Below are 20543 nucleotides of genomic sequence, written 5' to 3'. Positions count from 1 at the left end.
CCATGTTCCTAATTTAAGAGTGAAAGTTACGGAGGCACACAAAATTATTTTTGAGCTTCAAGTCTCACTGCCATTACCAATGATTTAGGTCCCATTTCAGAATATAATGTTACATATGTCAGTGATGTTTATGTAGTAGAAATATTCATGCTTCTTAGAATATACAGAAAGTTCCGTTTATCCTTTTTATTAAAAACTTTAAATAATCACATTTAATAAAATAGTTTAGAAAATAAGAATTTCAAGTAGACCTTATTTGCAGTTACGAAGAACTACACTGTACGAATTCAGGTGGTTTGTATTTAAGTCTCAAAACATTTTTACAGTATAATTAATATATTATAATATATTATTACTGAAAGGAAAAACATGATGCATCCTTGGGGTATAAACATCAGGGAGCATTTCAAACTGTAACCTAGATAATGTCTCTGTGCATTACAGGTAAAATATAAGCATTTTAACCTGTAAACCTAGTCAACAACCTTTATTGACTGGATGTTGCTGTGGGTCTGGGTGTGAGTTTTCCCATTGTGTCCTTGCGGCCTCATGCTGACAGCACTAGAAAACTGGTGCAAAGTTCGAGGATATTTTGCAGCAGTAGCTTGAGATATAGTTTGCTGAAATATACAAGCAGGAAGTTATTTTTCTGTCCTATCCCACACAGTCAAACAAGTTCCTAACATTAAGAAAGTAAACAAGATATATAAAAAGCAGAAAACAGTTTGAATTAAAAAATGCTGCCTAAAGCTCTCCAAATTAAAAATAAATAAATAATTGAAGCAGCTGCTCAGCTAGTAACTTAAAAGGATTTAAGAGCAAGCAAGAGTCCTGCTGGATCAGACCAACGGTCCATCTAGTCCAGCATTCTGTTCTCATGGTAGCCACCCAGATGCCCATGGGAAACCTGCAAACAGAACATGAACTCAACAGCATTCTCCCCATTTGTGCTCTTCCAGGAACTGGTATTTACAAGCCTATTTCCTCTGATCCTGGAGGAAATATATAGCCATCTTGACTAGTAGCCGCCACTGATAGCTTAAGCCTCTAGTCTGAATCCCCTTTTGAAGCTGTCCAAGTTGGCTGCCATCACCACATCTTATGGTCATGAATTCTATAATTTTATCTATGTGCTGTGTGAAGCAGCACTTCCTCTTGAATCTCCCAAATCTCCCACCACTTAACTTCATTGGGTGACTCTGGGTTCTAGTATTATATGAGAGGGGGGAAATTCTCTGTATGCACTTTCATCACACCATATATAATTTTATGAAACTGTATCATGTTCCAGCAACACATACACACTTGTTTCTCTAAACTAAAAGGCACCAAAACTTGCAACCTTTCCTCTTATGTTTCATTAAAGCTGCTCTTTTCCACACCTTTTCCAAGTCTACAAAACCCTTTGGGGTGTGGCAACCACTGAATTGTTTATAATATTCCAAGTGTGGCTGTGCCACAGATTTGTATAAAGGCATTACGATATCGGCAGTTTTATTTTCAATCTCTTTTCTAATGATCCTCAACATGGAATTCACCTATATGCTTGGTAATTTATCCTACCTTTTCCATTGGGCATCTTTTTTGTTTGTACATCTGAAGGCAAGGCCTATGTCTATTTTATTATTATTATTATTATTATTATCATCATCATCATCATCATTTTGGGAGACAATATTTGTTTAAAGTGCAGAATAAAAATATTTTTTATCCCTCCCTGATGAGAAGCCAGTATTATTATATCCCATATTATCTCTCAACCCAGACTGGAAGAGAGGGGGTTGTCTAAGATTTCTCATATATCTAGTTGATCACTGTGCATTCTGCAGGTGTCTTTTGCGTTGTGGCACCTACTCTTTGGAATTTTTTCCCATTGCATATTAGGCAGGTGCTGTCTCTGTGGTCTTTTTGATGCCTACCAAAGAACTTCCTCTTTCAACAAGCCTTTTAAGGGGAGAACTTCATCCCAGTCTGCATCTGTATAGGAGCGATTTTTAACTGTTTTTATATATAGGATTTTTAAAAAAATGTTTTTTATATGTAACTTTTTGCTTTTATACTTTTCCTGTTTTACACTTGTAACTTTCATTTGTTTTATAATTGTATATTTTATTATTGTAACCCACCATGGGACCTTATGGTAAGGGATTGGTAAGAGATCTAATAATCTAAAATAAATTAGTAAATAAACAAGGCCACTCAGGAAGCACACAGCCAAGGAGATATTCAAACTAGCCATTGCCTGATTTGTAGCTCAGTCTTTTAACCATTATGCTACACTGACAGCACCACAAACTTGTACACCAACAAGTAATAAAAAGCATTGTAACCTTTTGAACTCTTGCACTACAAGTCAAACATCCTTGCACAAGTATTTTAGGTTGGCTGCGTTCCCTATGGCTATAGGCTTAACATGCTCTTCCTTTGTAGTCAAAATGTACAGTCCGTGTCAATGAGAATGTTTCAAGAAAAATGAATATTCCAGCAGAAAAAAGCATAAACATCTGCTTAAACACAAGCAGCCTGACCGACAGATTGTCATCAGGAAAGGTAGCTCAATACTTGAACCTGTAGCCTGCTTTTATTGCCTTTGATCCTGTCTATATATGTCCATTTAAACTCGAAAACATTAATCGTAACTGACAAGAAACATTGCTTTCAAAAAGCTTTAGGTGACCTTTGTTATAGCTGTAGGACAAGAAACATGAATCCAAGTAGCATCTAGACCTATAAATATGCTGAAAGGTAAGGAGTAGGGTGGAAAGGATAGAGAACAAACACAAAGCTCCAAAAGGAACTAAGAACTTCCGATCACCTTTGAAAAATTCAGTGTGTGTTCCAAGTCTCTATTGGTTAAAGGAAAGAGAAAGACATTCAGTATCTCAGGACTGTCAAACTTTTTCAAGGTTTCCTAGTGCTACAAGGCCTAATATTGAATAACATTCTCATTCAGTGGTCTTTTACCCATTTTCTGCCTGTTCTGTTGCAAACCATAACCCAAAGGCCTGGTTTATACAGACTACCAAACTAAGTGTTACATTCACACGCTTTGGGCTTATACACTCACTCTCCGCCCTCTTGTTAGTGTAAAAATAAAAACAGATGCTTCTAATCTCCTTCCAGCTATGCCCAATGAGCAGGTGGAAATGCATGCACCTCAGAACTATGAATATAACACTGAACCATAGTTTAGTGCTACTCTGAAAAAGGACCACATAGCTAGTGATAAAATGCAAGATGCAACAGAAACTGGTTCTGGTTGAAAAATCTAGTTTTCCAGTATATGTGGTCTGTTTCAGGGCTGTAACAACTTCAGGTGCAGGAGTGGATTCCTTTATCAATCAAAAAGTCCCTGGACACAGAAAACTAGATGTAGAGACAATAGTTCTAGTCTACCCTTTTTCCTGACACACTAGTTTTCTATACACTAGTTCTGCATAAAGTGTTCGAACAGGCAAGCCCCCACCTGTGGTTTGAGAAATAGGTTTCCCAATTCACCAGGAAGGAAACAAAGCTTCAAATTTTCGCCAGAACTCTTATGGGTCACCTCTTGATATGCAAGAACACAAGTGTATGACTACCATCCGTGATGCAAGGATTAAATATGATCACGGTGGAAACAGAGCTGGTGTAATGGGGGCACCTATGAGAATGAGCCTTCTAAGCCAAGCAGCCATAGAATTGGTAGGATGGGTATGGAGGGATTGCCATGACTAAAAAGAGGAAAGCACCCCAAGCAATTGTTCATAGTAATACTGGAGTGCTAGCCACGCCTGATAACTGCTAGACGCAACCATAGGTTTGTTAGATAACTTAGTTATACAGCCACAAGAGTGGCTGTATACTATAGCCAGCAGGGATTTTTCGCATTCCGCAATGTTAAATGGAAAATACCCCCCATGCCATTCTGATGCTTCCCATAAGCTCATTTCAAAACAAAACCTTACATAACCTATAGTCCTGAACTCAGAAACGCTTGCTTAACAACCCTGTCAATTTTCATGGCGATACACAAAACAGTCAGAGAGAATAGACAGTTCAAAGTGTAAAAAGAGAAAAACCTCAGAGCCCTTTTGGACTTTTTTCTCTGAGAGTTATAATCTGTTGTCATTCATTAAAAACCAGCCATGTTCACAGAGTACCTGTAATCCTAATACTGACCTTGCCCCATACTCTGACCTTCATCCGCTGCAGTTTAAAAGTTTAAAAAATGCCTGGTTGATTTTTAATTAATTTAAGAAACTTTGGCTGGAAGCCTATTATAACGCGGGGCATGCTCAGTAAGGACCAACTGTCAGTGTTCTAAAAGCCTCACAGCTGCTGGGCTTGGCTAATCAGAGGGCCACACCCACACCAGACTTGATTTCACTTGAGACAGTCATGGCTTCCCTCAAAGACTCCTGGGAAGTGTATTTATTTATTATTTATTAAATTTATATACCGCCCGACTAGCAATAGCTCTCTGGGCGGTGAACATAAAATAGCATAAAAATACAATGAATAACAAAATAATACTAAAATACAATCATCAATCCAATACAATAAACATTTTAAAAAGTAAATCAGTGTAACTTAAAATGCTTCAGAGAATAGGAAGGTTGACCTGGCGCCGGAAGGAGAGCAGAGTCGGCGCCAGGCGTACTTCCTCGGGGAGACTGTTCCATAGTTCGGGGGCCACCACTGAGAAGGCCCTAGATCTTGTCATCACCCTCCGGGCCTCCCTGTGAGTTGGAACCCGGAGGAGGGCCTTCGTAGCAGAACGTAGTGCATGGGCCGGTTCATATCGGAAGAGGCGTTCCGCAAGGTATCGTGGTCCCGCACCGTATAAGGCTTTATAGGTTAATACCAACACTTTGAATCTAGCCCGGAAACATATTGGCAACCAGTGCAAGCTGGCCAGAACAGGTGTTATATGCTCGGACCGCTTGGTCCTTGTCAGCAATCTGGCCGCCGCATTTTGCACTAGTTGTAGCTTCCGAACTGTCTTCAAAGGTAGCCCTACGTAAAGCGCATTACAGTAATCCAAACGTGAGGTTACCAGAGCATGTACCACTGATGTAAGGTCCTCTTTACTCAAATAGGGACGTAGCTGGGCTACCAACCGAAGTTGGTAAAACGCATTCCTAACCACCGAGGCTACTTGAGCCTCAAGTGAGAGGGAAGAGTCTAAAAAGACTCCCAGACTACGAACCCGGTCCTTTAGGGGGAGTGTAACCCCATCCAGGACAGGGTATATATCCACCATCCGATCAGAGAACCCGTCCACCAACAGCATCTCAGTCTTGTCTGGATTGAGCTTCAGTTTGTTAACTCTCATCCAGTCCATTGTCGCGGCCAGGCAACGGTTCAGCAAATCGACAGCCTCACCTGAAGAAGATGAAAAGGAGAAGTAGAGCTGCGTGTCATCAGCATACTGATGACAACGCACTCCAAAACTCCTGATGACCTCTCCCAACGGCTTCATGTAGATATTAAAAAGCAGGGGGGACAAAACTGACCCCTGCGGGACCCCATATTGGAGAGCCCGCGGTGTCGAGCAATGTTCCCCAAGCACTACCTTCTGGAGACGACCCGCCAAGTAGGAGCGGAACCACTGCCAAGCAGTACCTCCAACTCCCAACTCCGCGAGCCTCTCCAGAAGGATACCATGGTCGATGGTATCAAAAGCCACTGAGAGATCAAGGAGAATCAACAGAGTTACACTCCCTCTGTCTCTTTCCCGACATAGGTCATCGTACAGGGCGACCAAGGCTGTCTCAGTGCCAAAACCGGGCCTAAAACCCGATTGAAATGGATCTAGATAATCAGTTTCATCCAATAGCGCCTGGAGCTGGCCAGCAACCACCCGTTCCAAGACCTTGCCCAGGAATGGAACATTCGCCACTGGCCTGTAGCTGTTAAAATTGTCTGGGTCCAAGGAAGGCTTTTTCAGGAGTGGTCTCACCACTGCCTCTTTCAGACAGCCCGGGACCACTCCCTCTCGTAAAGAGGCATTTATCACTTCCTTGGCCCAGCTACCTGTTCCATTCCTGCTAGTTTTTATCAGCCAGGAGGGGCAAGGATCCAGTACCGAAGTGGTTGCACGTACCTGTCCAAGCACCTTGTCCACGTCCTCGAGTTGAACCAACTGAAGCTCATCCAACAAAATAGGACAAGACTGTGCTCTGGACATCTCACTAGGATCTACTGCTATAACTTGAGAGTCTAGGTCCTGGCGGATACATGAGATCTTATTCTGGAAGTGATCAGCAAACTGATTACAGCGGGCCTCCGATGATTCCACCGTGTCCGGAGGGTTTGAATGGAGAAGCCCCCGGACAACTCGAAAGAGCTCCGCTGGGCGGCAAAGAGATGATTTAATAGTGGCAGCAAAATGATGTTTTTTAGCTGCCTTCACTGCTCCTACATAGAGCTTAGTCGAAGCACTAACCAGCGCATAATTGTATCCGTCGGGAGTTCGTCTCCATTTCCGCTCAAGCCGCCTCCTAGCTTGCTTCATCGCTCTCAGCTCCGGAGTATACCATGGAGCTGTATGAGCTCTACACAGGAGAGGGCGTGCAGGAGCGATCGTGTTTACAGCCCGGGTCATCTCCGTATTCCACAGACCGACCAGGGCTTCAGCAGGAGCGCCAGTCCTATCAGCCGGAAAATCCCCCAGAGCCCTTTGAAAACCTTCAGGATCCATTAGTCTCCGGGGCGGACCATTTTAATAGGTCCCCCACCCTTGCAGAGGGAAGAGGTTACTGAAAGTCTAAACTTCAGCAAGCAGTGGTCTGTCCATGACAAAGGGAGTGTTGTAAAACTCCCCACATCCAGATCACTTTCCCCATGCTCAGTAGCAAAAACAAGGTCTAGAGTGTGCCCCGATACATGTGTTGGACCACTAACATATTGAGATAGCCCCATGGCTGTCATGGAAGCCATGAAGTCCTGAGCCGCGCCAGACAAAGTGGTCTCGGCATGAATGTTGAAATCCCCCAGTACTATTAGTCTGGGGGACCTCAACAATATATCCGAGACCACTTCCGCCAGCTCAGTTAGGGAAGCCATTGGGCAGCAAGGTGGGCGGTACACCAAAAGGATTCCCAGCCTGTCCCTCTGGCCCAACACAAGGTGCAAACACTCCAGGCCAGTAACTGAATGAACATGGTGCTTGGTGAGTAAGATGGAACTCTTATAGACGACAGCAACCCCACCTCCCCGACCCTCAGATCTACCATGATGCTGAACCAAGTACCCCGGTGGGCAGAGCTGAGAGAGACCAACTCCTCCCTGCTCACCCACCCAGGTCTCGGTTATACATGCCAGATCGGCTGCCTCATCCACAATCAAATCGTGGACGAGGGAGGTTTTATTATATACCGATCTGGCATTTAATAACAGCAACTGGAGATCTGAGAGTTGGCTGATAGGACTACCAACGACCTTGCGGGTGTGGGAAGGACCGGAACAAGGCACAGCCACAACATGTCTGGACCGCGTTCCCCTTACCTGGCATGTCCTTCTCACAGCGCCATACCTTCCTTTGCCCGTCACTACGGTAATTGGGGTCCCCTCAAGTCTCCCCGCCTGATGGATAAAACTCTCTCCGAAGCACATAATACAACTAAAATATACAACAATTAAACATATAAAAACAGCCATATATACAGCCATATATACAGCATATAAACATACACACTCACTCAGACATACATTCATATAATCAGGCACCCATTCATCTCAAATTGCATCAACACACCAACAAAAAAGTAAAAAAAAAGAAAAGAAAAAAAGAAAAGAAAAAGAAAGCAGCAGCACAGCAGCAAGAGCAGCAGCCTCTCCTTCCTTTGGGCGATGGTTTCTTCCTCCTGCAGGCACTGGGTCTCCCAGGCCACCTCAGCCAGCCGGCTTATGTATCCCTCCAAAGAGGGACAGGTGGTAAGAATCAGGTGTAGTTTGTGAAGGGTACTGAGAGGAGACTCCTATTCCCCTGAGAATGGTTTAACAGTCAGCCACTCTGACTGAAGGTATGTGAGAGAAACAGGGCGTCTCCTAGCAACTCTCAGCTCCCTTCACTAACTACAGTTCCCAGGATTCTTTGAGAGAAGTCATGATTGTCGACTTCCGGGAAGGGTGACTTAGCCTGTGCCTGCTTTTGAGACGGGCTCCTGCCTCAAAAGAAGCTTATTCAGATATATCAGTCAGTTTTTTCTTTTTTTTTTTGACTGATTAAACTTCTCCCGGGTAGGGAGAAACGAAGAGATTAACCTCAAAGCCTATTTTTGTTGGGACGACCAGATCTCATTAATTTATGGGACGAGGTCCAGCCGACGAAGGTGGGACGGATTTTCAACAGCAAGCTCTATCTGTTAAAGCGAACGTTCATCTTATCTTCTAAGAGAGAACGCACTAACAGGCAAGCACCCTTCTTTCTATATTTTTCTTTTACTTGACTTAAATTGTTGCTGTTTAAAAGAGATTTGCCAGATTGATCGGTTTTTGACATCTCACTGGGGAGCCGTAACTTCTCTCTGCTACGCACTAATTAATAGCTTATCTCTGTTTTTGTTGCAAAAAGCTGTCCTGGATTTGCATTCTAAAGATATACACAGAAGAGGGATTTCTATTCCAGATTTTTATTTTGAAAAATATTATACTGTTTTGAGACTACTCTCTTTTTGGTCTATTTTATTTTGACGAATCTGTTTCTTGACGATTGCCATTAATTGTTTCGATCCTGGGAACTGCATTTTGTTTACTTAACTATTGGAGAGATAAGGCTGTCTGCTCTGTTTATACTGTGATGTCACCAAGTTTGGAGTATTAACCCAATTGTTGCTGAAATAAGAAGTGGTTTTCCTATATTTTTCTTTTAAAATGGCAATTAAGAAAGTGGCTGAGAATCTGGAAATAACTATGTTTCAGAAAATAATGGATGAGATTGAGATAACGAAAATTGAATTGAGTAAAATGAAGCAGGAGATTAAAGATATAAGGGTCCCTGTGAGAGAGGTGACCCTGGAAGGGGTCCCTGTGAGAGAGGAGACCCCGGAGATTGGAACAGGGGTCCCTGTGAGAGAGGAGACCCTGGAGACTGGAATAGGGGTCCCTGTGAGAGAGGAGATCCCGGAGATTGGAACAAACGTGGAACAGGAACAAGATTTGGAGTCTATGGACTTTAGAAATAAAATCTATTGTTTGGAACTCAATGTTATCTCTGAAGAAATTAATGAAGATTCTAGAGATAAAGTTATCAATGGCATGGATTATCTTCTGGACTGGAATGATGTGATGGAGCCCAATATAGAGAAAATCTATGGAATTAACTGCAGCCATGTGACAATGGAAAAACTTTTAAGAGATGACCCAGTGTATTTTGAAAAAAAGAACAGAGATATGATTTTACAGCAGTATTTCAGCAACCTATTCAGAATGGATGGCAAGAAAATATTTGGGATAGAGGTAATTCCCATCAGACTCTTACTATATGACTATGGCTTTGACAGCAAGATTATTATGGAATACTGATAATGGAAGATTGGATATTGAAATTACTGGACTTAACAAGACTACTGAAGATGGAAGATGGAAAATGGAACTAATAGAGATAATAGAACAATGGCTACTGAAATTACTGAACCTAACAGATTCTGATGTGATGGATTAATTGAAATGTTTATTTTGACTATGGTTATGACAATAAGATTATCATAATTAGTAATGAGATGGATTAATCGATATGCTTATCTGGAAAAAAAAATTGATAGATATATTTCTTAAAGAATTGAAACCTCTCTTTGACTTTTTGTGGAAAGAATAAAGTAATGTTTATGAGATTTGATGATTAAGTAAGATAACTACTGGAGGAAAGTGATTTTATAATATGACTTAAGAGACAGGATTGTTATATATTATAGACTTATAACTGATTTGATCTTTGACAAATGGGAAGTCAATATTTTACTCTTTATTTTTTATTTTTGTTTTTTTTTTTCTTTTTTTTTCTTTTTGTTTAACTATTTTTGATTTTGTTTTTTGTATTTGAATGTTTTATGATTTTGTTTTGTATGTTTTATGAAAATCTGAATAAAAATTATTGAAAAAAAAAAAAAAAGAGAGAAGTCATGATTGTCTTTGAGCCATGGCTTTGAGAGAAGCCATGATAAATTGTTTTAAATTGTTTTTAAAAGATGTGTTTTTAAATTTGTATATTTGTTTTTAATGTTTTTATTTATTGTAAACTGCCCAGAGATCTTCGGCTATGGGGCGGTATATAAATACACTAAATAAATAGATAAATAAATAATGATTGTACAAAGTGTAATAGAGGCCCGGTGTGGATGTGGCCAGGGACAGCTTTGTTTTAAATTTGGGTGGGAGGTAGGGTTGCCAGGTTCAGGGCCTGAGACTGATCCTGTATCTTTAGGAGAAGAGAAAGTCAGCCAAGTGCTGGTGTTCTTGCAACATTGTAATGGGAAAAACCACAAGGTAGAATTGTCCCTTCCCCCTGCCCAACTGTGAAAGATACAGAAGACGTCTTGGTTGGCAGGCCCAGCCTGGTCAGTTTTACCTATCCTAATCATGATTGCATAGGAGTATATCCGATTCAACTCAATAATCATACAAATGATCAGACCTGCCTTTTCCCTCCTTCCCCTTTCCTCTCCCTTTCTCCTCCCCTCTTCCTTCTTCCTTCTTCCCTGCCCACTCCAGCCCTCCGTCCCTCCCCCCCAGTCAGTTTTACCTATCCTAAGCATGATTGCACAGGAGTAAATCCCACTGAACTCAATAATCAATAAACATGCAAACGACCACATCTGTCCTTCTTCTCCCCTCCCCCTCCTGCCTGCTCCCATCCCAGTCCTCCCCTCTGCCTTTCCACCCCTCCCGCCTCCCTCTCCTCCCTTCCCCATCTCCTGTGGTCAGTTTCACCTATCCTAAGCATGATTCCTGGTGTGTGTGTGTAAATCCCACTTAACTCAATAAGCATGCAAATGATCAATCCGTTCTCAGCAAACTTGCACAGGATCCCATTTCTTACCTCCCGGATTAAAAAGCAGGGAAATTCACTAATAGGCAAAAAAACCCTTGAGGTTTAAGAATGTACCTATAGCCCACAGATATTTCTACCAAACTTTAAAAAGCAGGGAAATTGGGCAGCTATAGTGAATGCACCAGGGGAGCAGGATACCTGAACTCCTCTCTGAGATATTGTACTGCCCTACAAAGTTGTCAAAATGCAAACACAATTTGGGTTGGTCTTTCACAGTCCAATCCACTTGCTGTGTAGCTTGGAAGAATTTGGTAACATGTGCCTCTGACTGGATCAGTCCACCTACATTTTATACTTGAACTTTTAAAATGTTTGACACAAGAAATGCAAGCTTAAGTCACAGAATTAAAAAAGGAAAAGGCACATATTATTTAAACATTACATGACTTACTTGAGTGACAGGGTGATGTTTTTCCACAACAACAGAATTCATAGGAGGAGAAACGCCTAACACATCTAGGTTACTGCAAATCCGATTCTTTGGGGCAAAATCAGATCGGCCAGTGATTCGAGCAGTGATCGTTCTTCCAGCCTTCTGCTGTGCTGAAGTTACAACCCTACCCGACGACTATGACAAACAAAACACAAAATCCTAATTACACAGGGAATACAGTGTGATTTTCAAAGTCAGATTCAGTTTACCAGCTATGTGTATCTATTGTAAATACTATTGCCCTGTAGCTTGAGCCCCAGAATATCTAATTACAGAAGCTACATCTCTTGGCTCTTTTAAGCCCCTCAAGATACAAACTCTGACACAGACATGATGCATCATCAACCTTTTCGTTTGCACCCATGATGCAGTTCCACTTATGGGTTATGGCTTTGCACCACAGACAATCAACTAGAAGGGTTCCTTATAGTCTGTAGGTTCTGTTCCTAACCGGCTGACGCATCATCTGTTTTGCTCTTGAAAATTTGGGAGGGGGCTTTTGGGGAGGCATAAAAGCCTCCTGAACTCCTTGCTTCTTTTCCACCCATTGCTGTTTGCAGTTCACAGCTGTCATTCCCTCCCCCGAGCATCTTTGAGGGGTGGGGTGGGGCAATGCTTTTATCTTGTACAGAAACCCCAATAACTCATATAGGAAACGTCTTGATGCCACAAAGCCAATCAGAGTCAATTACTTCATGACATCAATGCTTTTCCATCTGTTTAAATTGGCGTGGGGCCAGATCTGTTCCAAAAGTGATGCATGCTGTTGCAGCAACAGGACATGTACTGTTTTGCTGTGTGGCAGTCAGTGCATTGGATTAGAAAGTGCATTGGGCAGATTGCCCTGGCAACATAGTCACCCCACCACTGGGTGGGGAGATGCCCCCCTTCCAGTTCCACTGAATGCAATGGAACTTACTTCTAAGTAGGTATGTCTAGGATTCTGTTTTAAATAATCAAGTTTGTTACCAGTTTGGGAATGAATACAACGCCTGATCCTGTAGCAGCACCGGAGGCTATTAAAGTAGCAGCTGAGTCTAATCTGGTCTGAGAGGTGACTGCATGGCTGTGATGAGAAGAAAACTGCAAAGCAAAGGAAAACATTACTATATTCAGATTTAAAGTTAGTATTGCCCACTTCCCAGTCCTAATAATCATCAATATATTGAATGATATCATCAGCATAACATGTTAATATAATCCATGCTAACAGATTCTCTTTTGATCTTCCAATCTTGTCCACTACATTTTATACAGATCTAGGATTACTGGAACTGGAAGTTAGTTCCTGCACAAGGTTATATTTCAGGTTTTCTTACTTACCAAATCCTCTACAGGAAGAGAACCTGGAGCCGTGGTTGGATGATGTGGAGGAGGAGGAGGAGGCGGCTGCGACGAGGAGGAGGGTGGGGGTAAAGGCCGATCGAATTGAGATGGAGGAAGTTTTGCTGTAGGACCACCAGAACCACCAATGCCAGCACCAGGTTCTGTTCTCTTATCTGAGAGATCAATCACTATAAAAAAAACACAGACATTTAGAACCCAGCTGGACAATAGCATGGATAGCAAAAAAAGTTAAATCACTTTCAAATCATGCCAGTCTTTTGCATTTTGTATTTCATTCAAAAGAAGCCTTGGAGCTGTATGGGAAAGGATCTGGTTGTTAAAATGTATGTTGCTCAGTAATCAGCCATGTTTATTCCAATTTAGTACCTTTGTGGCAACAACCCTCCATGATGAAGGCTCTTCTAAGCAGATAATAAATTATCTATATAAATATAGCAATTTACTGAGCAACATACATTTTGAAAACCAGATCCTTTCCCAGCAATACTTGCAATCCAAATTCAACAAAGGGAAAGTACAGAGGTATGCATTAAAGGGGCAGAAAACGTGCAAATCTTTCTGGGTACCATTCTCACCAGAGGTCCAGCAGGAAAAATAACTGGGCAGGGCCTTTTCAATTGTGGCATCCAGATTTTGGGGAAAACCCTCCCCTACCAAGCCCACTTGGCTCCTTCTGTGACTTTTTTGGTAGATTATGTTGTCATTTTTATTTCCCCAAACCTTCTGGGCAAAGTTAAATTTCCCCCTCTGTTATTAAGTGTGCTTTTTGCTCTTTCTCCTTTGCAGCACTCAGTTTTTATACTGTGGAGTGGATTTTGTATTTTTTTTTTAACTATTTTATTGTTTTAAAGGACCGTAAACTGCCTTTGGGACAGATTTGCCCAAAAGGTGGGGTACACATTCTTAGACTAACAGGTGTACTGATACTTACTTAGGCTTAGTTTCAGTTGCGGATGGGAATGATCGGTTAGGTCAGAAGGATTTTGGGAGACGGGTTTCAAGAAAAAGAGGGAGGCAATGCTATACAAGAGTTACTGAGTAAATTGCAAGCAAACGGGGCAGCTAGGAAGCTTTTGTTTGCTAAGTGGGAGGGATAACCCGTGATCTCTGCCATTATTACATATTTTATATGTTGTGTATTTTATGTATTCTTGTTGTTATATTCTTAATACTTTAAAATTACCATAGAACAAAAATATATTAAGTGATTGTAAGAGTGGGGCATGGGCACTAGAAGGGTGGGACAGGAATTTGTGTATATATTTCCCAATAAAAAAGGAACTTAAAGAATATTGTACAGTGAGACTGCAACCCCACACACACTTATGCAAGAGCAGGCCTACCTATTGTCAATATGGCCAACAGTGTCCTAATTGCTGGAAACAGAACTAAGATATTATGTGCATAAGATACATTTCTCGAGAAAGATTTCCTCAAAAAGCTGCATCTCATCCTACTTGGTATTCCCAATTTATTATCCCCAATCCAATACCCAGGAAAATTAATTTCCCCACAACGTTCCTTGCAATATCTGGAATAGGAGAGCACATTGTCTTCTTCAGCCTTCACTCATGAAGTGTCAGAGTTGCATGCCTTCCCACAAGTAAATTCGCTTGGAAGAAGGCACCCTGCTATGAAGTGCTGTCCTGTATGCCAAGATCAACAGAAGCAAGAAACAAACTCATTATGTGGCTGCTATTAATATATGAAGCAGCCCTGAGAGACAAAGGAACACATAAAACTGAACTGCAATGGTGGAGACCTTAGAAAGTGCATGCACACAGGTAAATGTTTTCAGGGATTCCTGGAACACCTGGCAGATTTTTACAGGATTAGAGTGCCACCTTGTGGTAAACTAGTTACCACAGATGTAAGAATTAATTCTTTAGCCATCCATGCTATTCTGATGGCTGCCCTTAAAAAAACAACAGTAGGCTCCTTTATATAAAAAAATCTAATAGCAAGAAGCAGCAGAAAAAGAAATGTAAATCAACAAGAAGCTGCCTGATGACACAGGAACACAGGAGCCTTATATATTCTATACTAGCATTGTAGTCAGGATTGTGTAGTTCACAAATATTGTGTAAAGGAGCTGCTGGATCCAGTTGCTGGAAACCGCAGGTGGGGAGAGTGCTGTTGTGCTCAGGTCCTGCTTATGGACTTTTGATAGGCATCTGGCTGTCTACTGTGAAAACAGGATGTGGTATAGATGGACCACTGGCCTGATGTAGCAGGGTTCTTATGTTCTCTTGTATGCCACAACGGGGAAATGGGTGTATATATAGAAGCCTGTGCCTTTGGCATGGCTAAAATATATGGGGCTGCCTTTGAAGATGGTTCAGAAACTGCATCTGGTACAGAATTCGGAAGCCAGATTGTTGACTAGGGTAAGCTAGTCTGTACGCATAACACCAATTCTGGCACTGCTGCACTGGCTACCAATTAGTTTCCAGGATTAATTCAAAGTGCTGGTTTTGACCTATAAAGCTTTGGGCAGCTCAATACCTCAAGGACCACCTCTCCCCGTATGAACTTAACTGTTTCCTGCATTTGTCATCAGAGGCCCTTTTTTGTGTGCCCCCTCCACAGGAGGGTTAGAGGGTGGTAACACAAGAATGAGCCTTTTCAGTGGTGGCCCCCCAGCTATGCTCTCCCCAGGAAAACATGCCTGGCACCATCTCTATCCATCTTTAGGTGCCAGGTAAAGACCTTCCTCTTCACTCAGGCCTTTGGTCCTTGACATGTGCTGTCTCAATTTTTCTTTTTTTTATTTGGTGGATTTCTAACTTTTTATGGGCTGTTAGGTATGTCTGTGTTTGACTTTTACTGTATTGAACAGCTTTATCTATGATTCTTGTTTTAAATTTGTGTATGTTTTTTAAATCTGTTTCAGGTCGCCTAGAGACCACTTGGTATTAGGCAACTAGCAAATGAAATAAATAATAATAAGTCATAGCCTACTATACAAAGTGGCATCCATTGATCTACCCTTTTTGCCTCTGGGTCTGCCCACCACTGCCATGTACCCCAAATCAATGAACTGGGGAATGCTGCAGTTTTGTTTTGATTGTTTATCTGCCAGTATGATCGGATGATCATTCTTTTATGGCCAGAAAACTTTCTGAAAAATTGAAATCTGAACAAATGAACAAACTATCCACTGACACGCTGCCGGCCAATAGTACTTGCTCTCTTTGTGGAACTAACCATGGTCAAATTTAAACTCTTTGCCCTGAAATATGGTCATTGCTTCCAGATTCAACGCACAGACTCCACGCATGAAGGCCTTCTTCATGGCATCCTCATAATCGTGTCTCTTGTTCTGCATTTCTAAGATCTCCGCTCTTGCCTCCTCCAGTGCAGTATTTAACTAACAAGGAAAAAAAACACATTTCTAATAAGAACAAATCATTGTGTCTCTGTCAAGACTGAGATTACATGCTAGATAAGCTATGGATTATTGTAACCATGAGTCAAGGCCTATGCATATTGGAATTAAACATATTATCTCTACTAGAGGTAGTCTATGCTCTGGTAGCTTCCAGGTTGGATGATTGGAATGTGCCCTGCATGGGACTACTGCAGCAGCCAGATTACTGGCTAGGGTTCACTTTAGATCTTATATAACCCCTGTTTTAAAACAGCTGCATTGGTTGCCAGTTCGTTTCTGGGCCTAATTTAAGGTGCTCATGCTAGTTTTTAAAAGCCGTAAATTACTTAGGTCTCAAATATTTGAAAGACTGCCTCCTTTTCTACAGACCCCCTTGGGTGTTGAGATCAGTAGAGGGGGCCCTTCAGTTGTGGACCTCCCTCCCCATAAAGGTGCATCTGAAACTTCACTATACAGTTTTAAGCCAATGGTGAAGATGCACCTCTTTACCTTGCCCTTTGACACCTGAGATATATATTTTTAGGACCCACCCCTTTTTTTTGGCGATGTTGTGCTTTTAGATTGTTTTCAATTATATATTTTTTAAACTGTTGTGACCCATCCTTGGACCTTTGGGTGAAGGCTGAGCAATAAATCTATTATTATTATTATTAAGATACTTGTTGGATGTCCCGTCATCTCAGAAAAGGGACACGCATGCTTGAAGGGTGGGAAGGTGCCATCCTATTTTGTCTATCACACACAGGGACAAATTTAGAACTATATAATTCAAATCTAGACCATTGTATTAGTTTATGTCACACTGAAAATCTAATTCTGGTTTTCCTATTTTTCACCCTTCATTGCTCCCCAACTGCAGCTGGTCCATTGTTCAATGATCAAGTTTTGGTTCCTTTCTATCTATACCCCTTCTTGTTGCTCACCATTTTTTTCCCCTGGCAAGATCCAGTCTTACCAATTTTAGTAATCTACATGTGTTCCTGGAGGCTCCAGCTTCCTGAATATATGGTTCTATGGTAGCAAAGTCCCTTTAGATTCCCTATAGCTTCTCTGCTTTTCAGGATAGTCAACCTTTTCCTTCATTACTTAGATGTTAAGAGATCTCAGCACACTTAATTAACACAACTCACTTGATAACAAGAATTCCTTAGTTTCACTAAAGCTTTTGAAAACAATATCAAGCACCTTCATTTACGTGATGGTTCCAGAAACCCTAATGAATTAAAAGCTAGGATCAATCAACTACCCTGCTTACTAGAACAAAGTCTAAAAAATAAATAGTCAGCCCTCAAAGTTAAAATAGTTTCACCATATGGGACAGACATGGCTTGGTACTCCACTGGAAAAAGAATGTCTTTTTAGAATGTTTATCAGGAAAAGAGTCATTTAGAAGCCTCCTTACCTCTTGAATTTGAGTTTGGTAGGTATTGGATAGTGAAACACGTACAGATTCAGCACTTGATTGACAGGCCCTTTCCATAGTCTCTTTCCATTTTATATGGATGCGAGAGCGCCAAGTTCCCCATGCTTTCTTTAATAAACCCATTTCATATAACCGATCAGCCAGCCTGTGCGTGTATATCTGGGGGGAGGGAGAATCAGCAAGTCAGGTCTGAAATTCCTATAGACTAGAGTTAGCTGTTTATGTTAACAGGGCACAAATAGGCTTTCATCTGCCAAAGGAGGATTCTGGCTAAGCAATGATTAAATCTCCAGCACTCTTCCAATGCTGTAGAAGCAGGACAGAGGATTGTGGGGTATATATTGCCACATCTCTAAAACATAGCACTGAAAACTGCTGACTTGGTTAGTTATTGATATCTTACTTTAAAATAAGAGATTTGTTTTTAAAAAATCAAGACATTGTTGTCTGACAAACCCTGCAGTTGTTTCTTCGAAATTCAACTATCAGCATTCACATGTACCTCCTGTCTGGCTTCTTGTTTGCCTGTGAAATGCTGAAGGCGCCACTTTGTGAATTTCTTCATTAGTTCTATCCTATCCTTTTGTTTCTCAATCGCATGTGTCAAATTGGCAATTACCTAAACAAAACAAAATGAAGAAAATGGGAAAAATTCGTAAAGGATATCTATCAGCTACTACACAGTAATTTAGTCAAATTGATTCATAAAAATCAAACAGGCAATACAGTTAAGGTACTGCCTGCAGTTCCCTTTCATAGCGGGAATCACATCCAACATCACCTTTAAGTCCATTCAGTGTACGAGGAAGAACATAATGATGGTGGCCAGTGACAGCTAGTCTGCTAGGGCAAATGGGGCACTGCCCCGCCAACTTCAGCCAGTCACCACCTGTTGGCTTTCTTACTTAAATCCAGTCCAGAGGATAACACTGGCTGTAAGCTTCCTCCTCCTTAGTCTCAGTATTGCCCTTGTAGAACTCAGCAGGGAGGAGGAGGAGGGCACGACTAGAATTAGTTAGTTCTGCCTGCTATTGGCTATGGCTCCATCTACAGCCAGTCTCTCCGCCTTCCACCCCCAAGAAGTAGGGAAATGGCTGGGAATCCCTATACTGCACAGACCAATTTTCAGCCACAGGCACATGTATCAATACAGAGCTGTTTGGTGTTATGAACCACCTTAGCAGACAAGAAAGAATGAATTACTACAAGACACATTAGCAGAAAATGTTACCTCGTCTTTTCTCCCTATTGAAATCTCGTATGTATGCAGCAGCTCCTTCAGATTCTCCATCTGATTGGTCAACTGTCTCACATGAGCTGCATGTTTTTCTCTTTCTTGTCTCATTTCCAGTGTGTGATGTTCAATGAAATGAAGTTTCCATTTCCTCAGTTCAGTCAGAACATTGGTCTGAAGAATTAAAAGGGGAAGTTTGGTGAAGAAGCTAGAACCTGTCCATGCCTTTACTTGCCAAGAACTAACCCAAGCCCACCAAAACACACAACTATTTCTGAAAGCAGCTCAATATTCCAAAGACACATTCATTGATAAATAATGCTGCGCTAAGACATATCTATGAGATGAAAGAGAAGGACCGCACAAAGTGGGGAAGTGCTCACAGAACAGGAACATGACCCAACACACAGTCAGGCCCTACCATACGGCATCCTCTGATGCATCTTCAACTGCCTACTGCTTTGCTTGAAAAATAGCTCTTCAAAATCTGGTTGGCTACATGATGACAACCCCTCTCTTTCTAGTAAGATGACAAAGGGCTAATCTCAGGGTTCAGCTCTGAACAGCAGTGAACCAGCACAACATAGCATGCTCATGTGGGCACCTTTCAGGAAAGATTTTGGGTTCCTTTTTCACGTAACAAAACAATCACTTCCAATCTTTCAGCTCACCAGTATTAAAATGGTCAACTATAGTGTTATTTCAATAAAACCCAGGTTATGGAATCTTTAACAGACTCAGTTAAATTTCATTGGCTGTCACAAGCCTGTGGCACTTAAAAGTGTGTCACCTCCACTAGATAATAAGGCCAAGTGGTAAGGACATTAATAGAAGGAGAAGGAAGTCACTTCCCTACTGAGTGATAGGAAAGGTGTTTATGCCAGATTAGCAGGAGCTTTTCCAGGCTCTGATTATAATGTGGGGTTAATGAGCATTTTTGCTTGTAGATGATTGGTTGCAATGCAAGAAAGGAAGCGATTTCTGCCCCAGGAGCATGTTGGTGGAACCTGGCCACATGAGCAAGAGACGGAGGGAAAGGTGAGAGGCAGAGGTGACTCGATCAATGGGTTTTTTGTGCCACAGGGTTAACTGCCATTCCTCACACTTTTGTGAATACTGGTAGCTGGAAACCCTTATCTATAGTAAACATAAATGAAGATTGAAAGTGACAGGAAGGGTGGATTAATGAGAGTGGTATATGAATTTAGGGGTGTGATGGGGTACAGTGAATGCATCTGTGAATTTGAGTGGGTGATTTTGGGAGTTTGTAAGTGGGTGATTTTGGGAGTGAGTGAGTGAGAGAGAGAGAGAGAGAGAGAGAGAGAGAGAGAGAGAGAGAGAGAATGTGCATGGGTGGAACAGTGTTAGGGGAAATGGGACCACACCTATTGTAGTGCCTTTGGGCAAGGGAAGATATGCTTTACACAGTAGGATGAGTCATCATGAGAGATAGGAACACAGATGGTTGCAGTCTGTCCCCAGCTCTGGTTCCTCTTTCACCAAACTCCCTGCTTGGTGATGCTGTTGCTTAATGTCAGGTTGGTCCAGAATAAGACCTCACCTCACTCATCCACGATTTGATCATAGATCAGGGCACTGACCTGACATGCATTACCGACACCTAGGCAGAAGAGCTGGGTCAGCCAGGTCTCACTCAGCTTTGTCTGCCTGGGTATTCTG

General features: G+C 41.7%; 1 protein-coding gene across 7 annotated transcripts in view; it reads right to left on the bottom strand.

Moving 5' to 3' along the window:
• Positions 1-20543, bottom strand: part of POC5 (POC5 centriolar protein) — a 120080-nt gene that overhangs the window by 74661 nt on the left and 24876 nt on the right. For 6 of the 7 annotated variants that reach the window (XM_061620631.1, XM_061620610.1, XM_061620640.1 and 3 more), the window contains 8 exons: positions 18861-19037; positions 18132-18248; positions 17609-17788; positions 16023-16185; positions 12792-12982; positions 12438-12551; positions 11427-11603; positions 172-620 (listed from right to left, as the gene is read on the bottom strand). In XM_061620631.1, coding sequence (XP_061476615.1) covers positions 474-620; positions 11427-11603; positions 12438-12551; positions 12792-12982; positions 16023-16185; positions 17609-17788; positions 18132-18248; positions 18861-19037 — 1266 coding nt within the window. In that variant the 3' untranslated portion in view covers positions 172-473. Of the gene's footprint in view, positions 1-171; positions 621-11426; positions 11604-12437; positions 12552-12791; positions 12983-16022; positions 16186-17608; positions 17789-18131; positions 18249-18860; positions 19038-20543 lie in introns of those variants that run through there. The other variant, XM_061620628.1, reaches the window with a different exon arrangement.

Source organism: Rhineura floridana, chromosome 1 (assembly GCF_030035675.1).
Source record: "Rhineura floridana isolate rRhiFlo1 chromosome 1, rRhiFlo1.hap2, whole genome shotgun sequence".
In the NCBI taxonomy this organism is placed as follows: Eukaryota; Metazoa; Chordata; class Lepidosauria; order Squamata; family Rhineuridae; genus Rhineura; species Rhineura floridana.
The sequence above is the reverse complement of the archived record's forward strand: the minus strand, read 5'-3'. Positions and strand labels throughout refer to the sequence as shown.